The sequence below is a fragment of the Manis pentadactyla genome, chromosome 3 (assembly GCF_030020395.1).
Source record: "Manis pentadactyla isolate mManPen7 chromosome 3, mManPen7.hap1, whole genome shotgun sequence".
Taxonomy (NCBI): Eukaryota; Metazoa; Chordata; class Mammalia; order Pholidota; family Manidae; genus Manis; species Manis pentadactyla.
Genome location: NC_080021.1, coordinates 8,284,810 through 8,300,339, shown reverse-complemented (window position 1 = coordinate 8,300,339; position 15,530 = coordinate 8,284,810). Strand labels below are relative to the sequence as shown.

Below are 15,530 nucleotides of genomic sequence, written 5' to 3'. Positions count from 1 at the left end.
ATGACCACCACTCCAGCTCTTCTGTGGAAAAGGTGCTGGGCTCACAGGCAGTTGACGCACCACAGCGCCTGAGCACTGCCTTACACCACCCCTGTCCTCCGAGCCCAACTCTCTCTGGCAGGACCCTGGCCCGTCTGCGCTGAAGGCTGACAGGGAAGAATAAAGGCTGGCATTTGCTCATGTGCCCTCAGCCGAGTCCCCATAAGCAGCAAGAGGCCATCTGCAGCTAATCGCTTTGTACAGATGAATGGTCCACTTTGGTGCCCCTGCCCGCCTGCCCACACTGGGCAGTTGACTACACAGCTGGCAACCCCAAAGCAACTGACACTGTACCAGCCCCTGTGTCCAGGGTCGGGCGTTTAAAATCCCACAGGGGTTGTCCCTGGCATGCCCAGTTCTTCCACTCTGTGGTCATGCTCCTAGAGATGAAGAGAGAATTCCTGGAAAGTGAAGAGAACTAGTTTCAGTTCTGTTCAAATGGGTAAATGTCCATCTTCCCTGTAGTGACGAAACCCTCTGGCAATAAACAAGGGCTAGCTAAAAGTGGCCCCCCTGAGAAGGCAGGTCAGACAGTGAGAGAAGCCTAGCTGACACCCAGGCTCCCAGGCTGAGGCCAGTGGGTGATCTGGGGTAATTTACTCACCCTTGTTCCAGAGAATGCATGGCTGGCCACCTGGGCCTATGCACAGTGCCTGATAAGCCATGGTCAGCAGATCGATGTCTTTCAATAAATATTTCCAGTGTGGAAAATAAAGACACAGATAGGAGCAGGGAGAAGGGAGTATCTGGGTCACACTCCAAGTCTTCCAAATGCCACTTGAAGATGAACCATCTTTCCAAATATCCTGTTTCATGTACATGTGGCTAATTACACAATTAATTTTTAAGGTAGTATTTTGTCTTCAAACTGTATTGTCTAAAATATCTTCACTGAGCTTTAGAAGAGCTCTTTATCCAATAGAAAACAGGATGTAATTTTAGTGATATCAGTAGGGGAAATATGCAGAACAGAGTGGATGCCATCAGACTCCAACGAGGTCTTTACGGTCCTGGCCTGGGTAGGCCAGCAGGTCACAGGAAGTGAGCCAGTATTAATCCCATGAGCAACACTGGGTTTCAGACTGGAACAACTCACAGTGGTCTATGCCTGGCTGGTATTTTTCCCTTGGTCAATAATTATGAAAGGAAGAAAAAGTACACCACTATAGTAATACGACCTTATCTTCTGAGTGGCATGATGCGGTTTGCAAAGCCTTCCACGAGCATTAACTACCACCTGCAACGCTCTCCTTCTTTGCATGGTGAGCCATCCTCACCCATCTTTCTGTTTCACTTTTTTCCCCAAGGCCCTAATAAATGTGCTTTTCCAGAACACAAGACCCTTAGCTGATGTGGCCCCACCCATCAAATTTCTCATCACACTGGGTCACTGTCTGAATCCAGGTGTGACCATCAGTGCAGTAGGAGGGTAGTTTTCAAATATTTAGCAGCAGGTCCTTGTTCAAGTGACTTCTTTAAGCAATTTCAACAAAATTAACAAAAAGGTGTGACTTCTCTGGTAAAGTGGGTGAGGTCTCTGCCAGCCTTTCCCCGGCCACCTCCCACACTGCCCCATGCCTCCTCGTCCTCAGCCACAGGGTCTCTGAAAAGCCCCACAAACAGCTTTGAAAGGAGGGGATGAGGATGTCCGAGGGACTGTGCCAAACACCACTTTAAATGCAGTAGCTGCTCTGAGCGGTGAGCTAAAATCTGCCTGAGTGGGATCAATTCGGATCCCTCTAAACCTCTACAAAACATGTCCTGGGGAGATCAAGGGGGAAAGGGTCACAGAGCCCTCTTGCACACGGTGCCCACACAGTGGCTTCAGACGTTGCTGCCCACGAGGCTGGTGACCTCACGCCTGAAGACACACGCGCACGCGGACTCAGGTCCGCGGCTGGAACTGCCCCTTCCTTATGCTCCGTTCTCATCTGTGCTAATGAAAGAGCCGCAGCGAGTGCCGCCTCAGCCCACCCCTGCGCTCAGGGCGCTCTAACTTTTAATTTGACATCTGAGCATTATTGCTCTTCCATACCAGCACATTAACATAAGTTAACATATACACAGTCTGCACGTTTAATTTCCTTTGAAAAGATGGCATTTTAAAAAGCGATGACATGGCACAACGCGGAAGGCAAACCCTGGCGGAAGCAGATGCTCAGGGGTGGGAGCGCAGGCCCCATGAGACCCCCACTCCGACGCAGGGCACAGAGCCCTCGCACACGGGAGACGTTGCGCTACACACGGCAGGCAGCGCTGCCTGAGGAGCAGAGGCCAAGCATGCGTCCTGTTTTAAGGGTAATGAGCAAAAACCTAGTGTCCCGTGTTCGACGAAGTTCCCATTTGCCCCTCCTCCATCCTTCCCCTCCCAAGTCCCTGTACTATAGGATTTGGCCACCGGAGGCACCAGCAGGAGCTGGAGGGAGGGAGCTCAGTGGGGTGGGCGCTCATTCTTGGGGTGGCTCCCTGCTGGCTGGGTCATCTCGGGTGGACACGGTCCTCTACCAAAGGCTCTCCCTTGGAGCTCTGCTGACCACCCCACAACCCGCCACCCTCTATGCCTAAGGTGCTCCTAACACTTCGCTACCCTGCTGTTCCCAGCTGCCCCCAGGACCCAAACACCTTGCAAATAAACCCTTTATTAAACTCTCAGGTTGCCAGTTTGGCTTGCCGCCGGCTCCCTGCGGCCTCCTGTGTTCGGCGCAGCTGTCGCACTGGCCATCTCCAGCGCGCTTTTTCCACCCGCCGCCAGGCTCACCTCCATTCCTCCCCCTCCAAGGCCTCCCACCGACACAGCCACCACTCAGGTCAGCAGGAGGCACATTCCCAGGACTAGTGGACTCTCCCCAGCTCCTCTCATTCTATCTTCCTGCCTCACTCACCACCGCTGACCCCACCCCATCCTCCTCCCCCAGAGAGGCGGCCTTCCTGCCATCCAGGCCCTGACGACCATCCACTCATGCCCTATTCTGCTGGAGTCCCGAGGCCAGGGCTCCATCCCAGCCCTCCTGCTGGCTCCACAATCAGGTGGGTAACGTCTCCTTGGACACCCACAGTACCCCACACCCAATGTGTGACCAGACTGGGGGCCGTCCTCCACTCTGGCACTGAAGCCAAAACCTGCAGCCACCCACTCCAACCTCTCTGCCCAGGCCCTGGGAATTACCCTTTGTCAGTAGCTCTAGAATATGTCCCCTTCTTGAACCCCACTGCACTGCTGAAATCAGATACTGTAGACCCTCAGCCAGGCCTCTGTGCTAGCGTCCTACAGCATCTCCCACTGACCACATGTGGCCAGCACGCTCCTCTGGGCCTCAAGGAATGCTATTCCCTCTGCCAGTGCTGGCATTTCCCATCTCCTGCCCTCCTCTCCCTCCACTTCTAACTCTACTCTGTAGAACACAAGGTCCATGCGGCCTGCAAACCCCTACCCCAGCCCTCCTCAACCACCACCCGGCTCTCCCAGGCTGCTTCCAAGGCACCTTCTCTGAGCTCCCTTAAGACTCCATGTAACCCCTCTGTGTACTCATCACATTTACCCCAACGTGTCAGCATCATTTTCCTGCCTAGCCCATTAAACTCTGAACATCTTTACTGGGCAAACTTCCATTCATTTGACATCACATAGCCAGCAACCATCACATGCCTGGTACACAAACAGTAGGTGCTCAATGAATGTTTCTTATGAATTAATGAGTGACCCTACAGCAAGGGTTCAAAAATATTCCCATTTTCATTAGCCCCTAACTGAACATATCACACACCCTATTTCTAATAAGCTTATCCAGCCTTACTGAGAAAAACACCCATCTGATGCAAAAATCTCTCACGTGAGTTCCTTTTACCTCAAAATCTCTGTACTCTTTGTTCACCACCACTTCCTGCCCGAGAGGGGCTCCTCTGGGAGAGATGTGGCCCCATTTTCCAAACTACATGCTTAGTGGGTAGGGCTCGTGTCTGTGTTTTAACCCTTGAACTCCCTGCAGGAGTTCACAGAGCCCCTACATGCACCAACATTTAAACAAGGTAGGCTGACTTGGGAACAGGCAGATGAAGAGTTAACTGTACGTGCAGTCACACATTTGTGGGAATTAGTTCCCATGCATTACTTTATAATTAACACTGTACCGATATTCTTAAGTACCTATTCCAAATTGCCCAAGAATGAATTAAATCTCAGAACACCCCAGAGAGTAAAGTGATATCAGCCACATTAATAAGAAGCCCAGAACAGCTGTCAGAAGAGCAGACTGATAAGGGATATATTCCGGGGCCCGGCACTCATGCATCCCACACTGCTAAGACAGCAGTTTAGGAAACCTATTAGCCCACAATAGTTCTACCTAACCTGCTGAATATGCAACCCTCCTACTTTCGCTCTTCCCCTCAGGCTTTCTCACATCTTCCTGTCTCTCTTGCTCCAAAGGAAGTCCAGGTGAACGCCTGCTTCCAGCAGTGTCCCCACAGACTCACAGCTATGAGAGGCACATGGCCTCTGTCTTCCAGCGACCCCCATCCTCACCACATTCCCAGACCTGCAGAAACCTGCTTCTGCATGTATCCTCATGAAGGAAATGCTTATCACAGCTCCTCCCCAGCAAATGCCAGGTCATCCTTAGACGTGGATTCTACAGCCACCGCCTCATCCTGCCCACCCAGGAAGCCCTCCAGCATGCACCCCACACTGGTCCTGCCTTCTCACTGGTTGGCTCCTCACCATCTTTCGCTATTTATTCACCTCTCTGTCCTTCTCCCCAGACTGAGCTGCTCAAGGGAAGAGGTTCATCTTACTCGGCTTTGATCCCCACACCTGCTTGGTGCCAACAAGAGCACAAGTCCATGGGCGGAGGAGGGAGTCGCAGCCCTGTGCTTTCGCCAGCCTCCTGGGCAAGCCGAGCACCAGGCCGCGCAGGAAGCCTGGCTTTGGAGGCTCTGGGCCTCGGGGCATCAGCTCCAGTACTTCCCAGCAATCGGGGCTTGTCACAGTAAGGGGGTGCTCCTTTTCAAAATGGGGGCCATAATGCATAGCAGTTACTTGTCTTGGGAAAAACCATTCATTACAGTAAAAGCCCATTGTGCCCACTGAACTTTGGATGGCAAAAACACAACGGGGCTGCTCCCTCTGCTTCCTGGCAGTGGAAACGCTTCCCCCATGTGTCCCTGACTGAGAGCCAGCACAGCCCAGGCTGGCCTCCAAGGTGCTGGACAAGAAAGTCTTCCATCGAAAGCCCTAGCATAGAGTCCTGCTTGGAGGGGATTTGCTGGTTCTTTCTCTTTCCTCTTCCCCAACCAGGAAAAAGACACTGAGTGTCCTTATTCACCTAAGAGCCTCAGCAAGTCAGTAACAGAGCAGGGCATATGGCACCAGCTCTATTCTACTTATGTCACGTGTCCCCAGGGAGACTCAATTACCAACACAATTGGAGGTTTTATTTCAGGGGACTCTGGGCCAGGGCAGGGTGGAGAACTGGGGGGCCAGCATCCACAAGACGGGTGCATCCACAGCATGAGAACTTATGCTCAGAAGTCTGAGAGACCTGGATTCACGTCATCACAACTGGCCTCAGGAGGCTTCCTTCTCCCAGCAGGGGCTCCATTTCCTTGGCTAAGTGGTGTGCATCCAGCAGGGGGACCAGGACAGGTGCTAAGCCCTGACTACAGCCGGCACAGTAAGTGGAGGCGGCGTCACCCTGGAGGCCCACCGGGGCCAGCAAGCATCACGGTCCCACTGCCCCGGGTCTGGGATTCTACAGATCTATGAGAAGGTCTGGACTAGCTCACCTCTGGAAAGTCTGGAAGCATGTCCATCTGTAAACCTCAGCAGCCTGATTCATACCTCAGAGTTCGCTCACCCAGTGCCCTTCTCTGGGGCCTCCTGGAGCTCCACATGGGCTCAGGGTTGCATGTCCCACACTTTTGTCCCTCCCTGAACAACTCTGATAATGTATCTTCTTATCATATATCTGAACATTATTTGCAGTATCAGAAGTTATTGGTGTAATAATGGTCACACGCAGGTATTTTCACACAGCAGACATTTACCAGCACTGTCTACACTACAGGTGCTGACCTTGAAAGATGAAAAAGAGCTAGTTTAGCTGGCTTACGAGGTTAAGGTAGGCCCTCTAAAAAGAAAAAGCTGCCTGCACAAAAGAATCCATGGGACAAGCAGGGCAAAAGCATGCAGAGGCAGCAGCCCAAGATGAATCAGTCCAGGCCCAAGACAGGGTGAGAGCCTTCCCTGAAAGTGGGGGAAACCACAGGAGGATGTTCAACAGGACAGTGACATGTCACCTTTGCATCTGACCCCACTCTGTGAAGGGCGGGCTGAGGCAACAAGTCTAGAAGTGGAGCAACGATCCAAAGGCTGCTGCAAACAGGCCACATGAGAGACGAGAAGGACAGACCCAAGGCAGGAGACAGGCCGGAGGGGCCTGAGGACTCCCCAGCTGCTGGAGGAAGTCGGCAGGACCTGGTGACTATTAAGTTTGGGTGTGAGACAAAGGAGGAATTAAGGGTGACTCAGGGGTCTAGTTCAATGACTGAGTAGCACCAGCAACTGAGATGTAATTTGCATAGGTAACCATCAAATGCAGGTGTAGAAAATGAAGAGTGAAACCCAACATGTGAAGAGCAGGGTAGAAGGAGAAAAGAGGTAGAGCGACTGCAGAGTCCAAAAATGAATGGGAAGAGATACAGACAGACAGCCAGACAGCCAGCAGCACACACCTGGGCCACATCCATGCCGTCAGACCCAGTCCCTACAGAAATGTAAGTGAAGCTATAGAACAACTGGCTCTGAGTTTCCCATCTATTAGACACTGCACAGTCCTGGTTTCTGCTCTGTGAGCACTTGTACATTCAGTCAGAAGATTCTCACTGTGTGCCAGGCCTTACTCTAAACACTGGAGTCAGAAGTGAAAGGATAGCCACTCAAAGTAAGTTATGCAGTCTGTTGACGCCAGATCCACCAAGGAGTGGAGTGTAGCTCAGAACAGGGAGCGGTGAGCGATTCTGTGCCACCTGGAGGGCACCAGCGCTGGAGAAAGGATGGGCTTCTGCCCACTGAGCTATCGGCTTTGGGGAGACAAACACACAAACTGCCACTTCCAACACACGGTGAGCACGGTGGGAGAAGCTGGGCTGCTGGGAGGCAGGGGCCTAGAACAAGGAAAGGCACACCGAGCCGAGCCTGCAGGCCGGGACTGAGGCTGGGATTGGAGGACGAGCATCCCACGGAGAAGGGATGGATGTGCCACGGAGGAGGGACGCAAGGGGCCCCAGTTCAGCAGCTGCAGATGAGAGCAGGGGCTCAGAGGACACGGAGAAGCAGGCAGTCCCAGCAAGAACAACGCATGTACAAGAGACGGAGAGCACAGAGTACTGGGGCCCCTGGAAGGCTGTTAGAGAGGCACAGGTGGGCTACGTGGGAGGGTAAGAAATCAGGGTACAGAGGGGGTCAGCTCCAGGTCATGTGAACGACCTAGCCTTGTCTGTGTGACCTAAGGGACCTGGTCTGTCTCTGACCCGCTGTGGGCTGTCTTCAGGGAAGGGAGGTAACCGTGTTGCACTTGGGAGAGATGGCTGTAATGGTAGGGAGAGCTGTGGTTTCCAAGACGGAAGGCGCACAGTCAGAGCATGCTGAAAACAATCCACTGATGTTTCAGAAGAAAATAATGGAATCCCTCTTTACCTTTCTTACCACATCTTTTTGAACTTTATATTTTATGTATGTTTCATTAACACTACAACATATTCATACAGCAATATACAAGCTGAGCCAAAATGCCTGAGTTCCCATCCCGGATCCACCACTCACGACTGTGTGACACTGGAAAGGATGCTTGCCTCAGTTCCCTAATCTGTGAAATGGGGACAAAAACAGTAACTACCTCATAGGTCTTCATGAAGAGGAAACTAATTAACCCTTATAAGATACTCAGAATAGTAGTAGGCCCATAGTAAGAACTCTGTATGCTTATTCAATTTTAAAAATGCAACTTACTAGTCAATAAATAAATATTTATCTGAGGTATGTGTGCACGTCACTGGTATACACAGAGCACAGACTGGGGTGGAAGGACTGACAGAGCTGTTTTCAGAGTCCTTGTGAAAGATGATGGTGGCTGACCCACAAGAATGGCAGCATGGATGGAGAAAAGGGTTGGAGAGATAGTTAGCAGGAAAAGTCACCTTCCTGTGGTGAGTGACTGTATGTGACAGGTGAGCAAGAGGTTTCTGGCTGAGACAACTGGATGACAGGGCCAGTCACCAAGATGGAATATGGACAGCCCTTAAACTGCCTGTGGGACACCCAGACTGAAATACAGGTTCTGAGCTCAGGAGAGGTCTGGGCAAGGAAGATATTTCCAGGTCACAGAGGAGAACACTGGTAGAGCACAGCTGGTGGGTGAATCTGTGGAAACTGGTAAGAACCATGCAGTAGTCACTGGTGACAGTCACCAAACATTCCCATTCTCCCCCACCCTGGGTACTCAGCAGGGCTACACTTCCTGGTCCCTTGAAGTCAGTGGGGCCAAGAGATCAGTTCTGGCCAATGAACTGCATGCGGTGTCACATCTGGGCTGAGGGGAGCCACCCAGGGCTGTCCTGTCCACCCGCAGGGTGGCCACCTTTGCTCAGGATGGCTGCTGTCCTCTCCATCTGGGTCGTGAAGTGAGCAGAGCCACCTGAGGACCTGCAGTGGATGTGCAGGACCAAGCAGAGAAACAGTATGGTTCTGCTAGGCCGCTGCAATGCGGGAGGCTTGTTACAAAGACATAACCTGGCCCCACTGACTGATGGGATGGAGGCAGTTATGTGATAACCAGAAGAGCGGGAGCAGTTGAAGATGCAGAAGGCAAGAAAGGAGAGAGAGGAGTCAGAGAGGGAACATGAACTGTGCCAGGACAAATGCCACATGTCCAAGCATGAGGACATGGGGAGGGAGGGAGAGAGGGAGGGAGGGAGGAAGGAAGGAAGGAAGGAAGGAAGGGAGGGAGGGAGGGAGGGAGGGAGGGAGGAAGGAAGGAAGGAAGGAAGGAAGGAAGGAAGGAAGGAAGGAAGGAAGGAAGGAAGGAAGGAAGGAAGGAAGGAAGGAAGGAAGGAAGGAAGGAGACCACGGCACCCAATGGCCTCAGGATGCCACTCAATTGACTGGTGCAAAAGTAAAATGAGGGTTTACAAGGCAGCAGAATCAACAGGCATCACACTTTTGCATCTCGGCATAGAGTAAAGTGCTCCATTCAGAGACTAACGTGCCACTACACTTCCACCTGCAAACACCGCTCACTCAAAACAGTTCTCAATCACAGCAGCTATAATCAAGTCAGTTGTTTTGCTGACATAAATATAGCTGAAGGCATTTGAAACACTGTTGTAAAAAATCTTCATGAAGACTAGAGGTGCATCTTAGGTAAGATCTTAAAATAAATGCCTGTCTTCTTTGGGAAGGATTTAACAAGAAGAATAAGAGATTTTTGCAACCCTGCTTGCATGAAACAACACTAGAAATAACAAGCTTTGAAAGGTTCAGAAGTCACTTTTATAAAGTGGACATATTGATTTCTGCAGGCTTCGAAATGTTTTTCAAAAACACCAGCTGTTCCACATAATGGCATAAAAAATATATCTTTTCCTGGTTTCTTTTACTATTTAAATGCAGAATAAAATAAATGTTGAGTACATATCAAAAGTATTATTTTAACTTGGCATGGTTCAGTGTAGGGAAAAAGCTTATTTTGTTTTCTTCTAATTGTTCTAACAAGCTAAAAAGTCCAAGTCAATTGTTTGAAATGTCACTAAACTGCTCTTTACAGAGCATGTATTAAAACATTATGCAAGAATTTTCCAAATTGCAATATTGTGCTTGGCAAACTAGGAAACATGGAGCAATCACACAGACATCAGCCATAAGGCAGTTGGGCATAAGGTCATTTCTGCATATTTTAGAGGCTTCAACAGTGGCCAGAAAGGGAAAAACACCCAGAGCATCTACCTTTCTATTCAGTATTTGTAAAATAAGTCCATTCAGGTCATTCAAATCAGCGGAATACAAGAGCATTTTCTCTACAGTTTATTATGGGAGGAAGGTGCTCCCCTTACTGGAAGGGACTGTCTGCGATTGCTAAAGAGATTGCCTAATTAATTACAGAACAGAAAATAAACACTGGAGCCACACAGTGTGAAACTTTCAATTCCTATAAGGTTAGAGAAAGCTGACAGACATACACTGAAATGAATAAAATCTACCCCCATGAAGTAGAAATTAGACTGGTTTTAAGACATGAACATGGCACAGCAGGGCTGGCCACAGGGTAGGGGGCAGGAGATGGGGATGATACCACAACCCTACCTCACGGGAGTGGTGTGACTCCACATAATCATCACTTTTGGACCTGAACTTCCCCAATTATAAAATTATGAAACTGGGTCTGAGAGAGGGTTATCTAAGCCAATCCTAAAAGGTCATATACTGTGTGATTCGGATGATGTAACATTCTTAAAGCGACAGAACTGCAGAACACATCAGGGGTTGCAGGTGGGACGGAGGGACAGTGGAGAGGGAGCTGGGGGCTGGGGGACAGCTCTGTGTCCTGAAGACAGAGCTGTCTTGACGGCTAGAGCTGCCCCTCCGATTCAAATGTGACCAAAGTGCAAACTGTAGAAAACTATCTGTGCAAGAAAGAGAGAGTGGGGGGCGTAGACAAGTCTGCATAGAGAGAAAGAAAGAGGGAGAGAGGGAAAGGGGGAGCAAGAAGAAGAGAGAGAGGGAGAGGGAGTGAGAGAGAAGGGGCGAGGGAAGGAGCATGACGCCATGACCCAGGTTCAGAGGCTAACACACCCCCAGACCTCAGCACTTCAGGGTCAGGGCAGGTATGTCCTAATCCTTCCCCCCTCAACCATCTCATTTCTAAAATTATTTGCCAAAAATGCATTAGGCTCTGAAACAAGATGTTGATTCCTCTGAAACGACAGTGTTCCCAGCCTGCATGGCTCCAGAGGTGGCTCACAGCACTTTGGGGAAGCGGCCTCCTCCTGACTTGTCTTGTCTGAGTCCATCAGCCCCTGCAGCCTCAAGAGCTCACACAGTCACCTCAGAGCAGTTCTTCAAAAGAAAGAGCAACATTTTATATTTTCTGCAATTACACAGTCGTTGGCATTGAGCCTTGGCCAGCAACCTCAATGTTTGGTGACTCTCTGGTAATGAGTTACCCGATGATTTACCCTATCTATGCTAGGATTTTGAACAACAAGGGTCTTGCTTTGCTGTTAGGAGCTGCTTCTATTATAGGATTTAAGGATTGGTATTCAAAGCCTAGATTCCCTTTCTAACCAAAGGGCCCTGGACAAATTACTTAATTTCTCAGTGTCTAACTGCCCTCCTCTATAAAATAGGAAGATGACAACAGCACCAGTCCATATTTCCACAAATGACAGTCATGGCCAACATTTCTTGGGTGCTTTTGAACACCCAACATGGTAGGCACTGTTCCAAGCACTTTACAAGTCCTGGCTCATTTAATCCTCCAAGCAACAATGAGATAGTGCTGGTTTTTATTTCTACTTTACAGATGAGGAAACAGAGACAAAAAGATATGAGTGCTAGGGCTGGGATTCAAACCCAGGCAGCCGTATTCCAGAGCCTATGTTCTTAACCAGAGCTGTCTTCCACGTAACATGTTTGGCACAGTATAAAACACAGTAAGAACTCAGTATCTTAGGCACAGTTTGAAGACTTCTAAATGGTGTGAAAACCAAACAGCATGGCCTACAGAGGCGGCCCTCCCCTCCCCAGGGAGTCTTGCTATTTCAGTCCCCCTAGGAGCCCTGCTATTCCACAGCAACATCACCCCCTGCTCACATTCACACTCCTTAGCCTCCTTCAGAAGCTGTTTCTGAGCTGAAGCCTAGCCAAGGGCTTATGTGGATAAAGCACCAAACAGTTTTACCTTCTTCAGGAGTACCTGCCGCAACCTGGTCCTCAGCCACCTCAAGGCTCACAGCGCCTTGAGCAACTTAACAACTGCACTTCCGCCCACGTGGCCCTCTCCATTCGCCAAGACCCCCTCCCTCCATTCATCCAAATGCCACCCAAACTGTGACGCCAGGCTCACTCCTGCCCTCCCATCAGAATGCTGTCTCCCACTGAGGACTTAACATCTTGCAATTTAAAACCCCACCATCTCACCCAGCAAGGAAACGCAGGGACAGCAGAGCCTGGATTTGACCCTCTCTGCAACCCGCACAGCATCTGCTAACATACCCCCACGGCCGCACTCCCTGGGCACCACCCAGCGGGTGACACATTCAGTTCAGATCATCAGAGAGCCTCAGAGGAATAAGCACTTGCCCAGACAGGTGAGCGTGTGTGAGTACATGAGGGACCCACATGGACGGGGCATCAGTAAGTGTGTCTCTTCCTCGGGAACACCACGCCCCGCCCTGCCCACTGGGTACCTGTTTCCCCCTCCTCCTCGCCCAGATTCAGCACAATGATGCAGATGTGCTTCCGCAGCTGGCGCGTGTTGGAGAACTTCCGGCAGCACTTGGGGCACTCCAGGCTGCTGGGGACCAGGCTGCTCTCCGCCTCCGGGGCCAGCGGGCTGTCCGCACTCAGGCTAACGAGGTTCTCTGCCAGCTCCTCTTCAGCGCTGGGCTTCTTCGTGGACCCCTTAGGCCTGCCTCTCTTCCTCTTCATGACCAAAAACTCTATCACGGAAACAAGAGGGCACAATATAGTCACATGAGGAGACAGTGCAGGGCATACACTCAGCTTCCAAATGTGGGACTAGGTTCCGTTCTGTGGTTTATTAAAAACAAAAGGTTTGAAACAGTTCCAGAAATTAACAGCTGCAAACAATATCTTTAGTGCTAAAATCTTTGCATCTCTATGCTAATATATTACCAATTTGGTAGTTTTCTGATTTTAAAATGTCATTTTTCAGAACCTTTGCATATCCTTCTTTTCTAAGTGGGGATGACTTTTGAGTTGTGACCATTAGCCCCCAGTTCACAAATTCAGCTCCATGTGAACCACCATTTCCACCTAAATCCAGTTCTCGGAAATGATTAAGCACTTCTTTGCAAGGGAATCTCAAAGGCTGCTTAGCTTTTCATACTCTTAATGAGTTACACAACTATTCAGATTACTTCAAGGCATCATAATTATTAGAGCCAAATTGTTCTGTGAAATACAGAAAAAATAATTATAATCTAAAGTCACAAATTATAGGACTAAAGACAATAATAAATATTTTTCAAGTTTCCTAGCGACCTAGTGATTTAAATGTCAGGATCAGAGCTGCTTTAGACCAAGTTTCAAATCTTTTTTCAACTTGTATTTCTTCTTAATTAGCATTCATTTTTAAGGCATTCATCTCAGGATGAAGAAGGGAATAAGGGGGAGGGGCTTGGGTGATGTGAACTGGAGAGGCCAAGGAGGAAGCCAGCACAGCCTGGCTGACATCCCCGCGTTAGAAAGTCATCTGTCTGGCTAAGACACAGCATTGCGGGAGTCCGCGTTGAATCTGAATGTCAGAGTAGAAGCAGTGGTCCTAGGTTCCAGCAACATCTTGGGGCAGGGGAAGAGTCATCTGCAGAATAATGATGTCTTCAAGGTCCCTCCCTGCTCTCTGAAAGACAATGGCTGCACAGGAAGGCATCGCCAGGCTGCTGTTACTACTGTGAGGACCTTCATGTAGGCCACCTGTGCTCCCAATCAGAGCGATCGCAGGGGAGGGCAGGATGGTTCTGGAGCAGAGTCTACAGGGGTTTTACTCTTACATCTTGCCACATCCATAATTCAGATTCTCAAGACCAATTAGTTAGCTGATAATGCAGGGGAAGTGCAGCATGACAATGTGGGCTGAGGACAAAGGAGTCTGGCACAGCGTCCCCAAGAACTCAGGGAGATCACACACTAGGATGGGGCTAGAGAGGAGAGGGGGCCCTGCAGGAGCAGAGGTCCTCCTAAGCTATAGCGCCAAGGGCGGGTCAACCTCAACCGAGAGCCAAACCAGAGCTTTCCTGGCTGGGGCGGCCAGCACCACGTGCAGGTACCCCTCACCCCCAGCTAGTCAGGCATGCTGAAGAGCCCAGGGGACCAGGGGGACAGTGCGTAATGACAAGAAGGCAACAGAGAGACTGATCAAACCAATGAGGCACAAGCCTTCAGTCCACTTGCCACCACTTTGTTACCAAGGAGAACAAAAGCTATGTGGATATGAGGCCTGGCCAAGGTATATGGGAGGCTAGACAGGTTGTAAGGGAAGGAATGGACCCAGTCAGGACACACCATTTACCTCACTCATTAAAGTGTTTCTCCTTATTGTTTACAACAGCATGCACTGTGCAACTTACTGAAGCAGCAATTAATAAGCAGAGAAGCAGAATTCACAGAGGCTATAAAACTCCCACCGCATGTCATGTTGGCTGCGCAGTAAAACATGTTGCACAAGAGCTCACGGAAGCCAACCCCACAGAGGGGCTCTGCACGCTGGCTGCAGGCAGACACCAGCTCCTCCTCTGAAATGCTCCCTGAGGCTGCAGCTGCGCAGTAAGGCGACTCCACCCAAGGGGAGGTGTGGCCTCTGCCCTCAGCTACAGGGGTGACCCCAAGGCCCCCAAAACGTCCTGCCTGACAGCAGTGCCTTTTTTCTTGGTGGCTCTGGCCACCCCACAGTCTGACTGTGTGCTTCATGATGGGCTAGGCCACACACCAGGTCGATCCTGACCTCTGGAGAAAGTGGGGGAAGAGACGTAGGACTCTGAGCTACCAGGATGAACCAGACACTCTCGGGCAGCCACGAGGGATGCCTCGGAGCCCCATAAAGGCTCTGGACACCAAAGGCTGGAGTGAGCTACTGAGTTCACAAGAAGGCAACAGCATCCAGGACTCCCCAGGGAAGGAGGAGGCCCGAAGGGGTCTGGTACTCCACCCACTCTCTCCCTTGGCTGGTTCTGACCTGAACCCTTTCTGCAAAAAACTAATCATAAGAATAGTGTGTTCTGAGTTCTATGACTTTAGCACACTATTGAACCTGAGGGAGTCCTTGGAGGTCCCCTGAATTTGTAAGTGGGGTTGGCAGTCTTGGGCAGATCTAGCAGCTTGTGGGGAACTTCACCTTGAGTTCGGCAAACTTTGTGCAGCAGGGCACCCAGCGCTCTCACTACAAAGTTGCGCCAGCACATGCAATAGCGTCTGCAAAGCCCCAGCAAGTGACACTCAGCTTGGCGCACAGTGGGGGCGCAGCACAGTGGGCCAGGCACGAGAGTTTTCTGTGGGTCTGTCTTCCCACGGGCTGGGGACACCCTGAACGCAGGGTTCCTGTCCTGGCTGTTATCCCCTCAGCACCTAACCTGGTGCCTTGCACAGCACACACCCAATAAATCTTGGTGAATTGGGCTGACAAGCAGTGCGCAGCCTGGCTGTCAAGGAAGAAACATGAAATCTGCCCTGAAAGCTTTGGAAAACCTCTAACACAATGTGA

The 15,530-nt window shown here is 50.5% G+C and overlaps 1 protein-coding gene across 11 annotated transcripts in view; it reads right to left on the bottom strand.

Moving 5' to 3' along the window:
* Nucleotides 1-15,530, bottom strand: part of ZFAT (zinc finger and AT-hook domain containing) — a 317,588-nt gene that overhangs the window by 153,500 nt on the left and 148,558 nt on the right. For 10 of the 11 annotated variants that reach the window (XM_057497721.1, XM_057497719.1, XM_057497722.1 and 7 more), the window contains one exon: nt 12,499-12,750. In XM_057497721.1, coding sequence (XP_057353704.1) covers nt 12,499-12,750 — 252 coding nt within the window. Of the gene's footprint in view, nt 1-12,498; nt 12,751-14,457; nt 14,504-15,530 lie in introns of those variants that run through there. The other variant, XM_057497723.1, reaches the window with a different exon arrangement.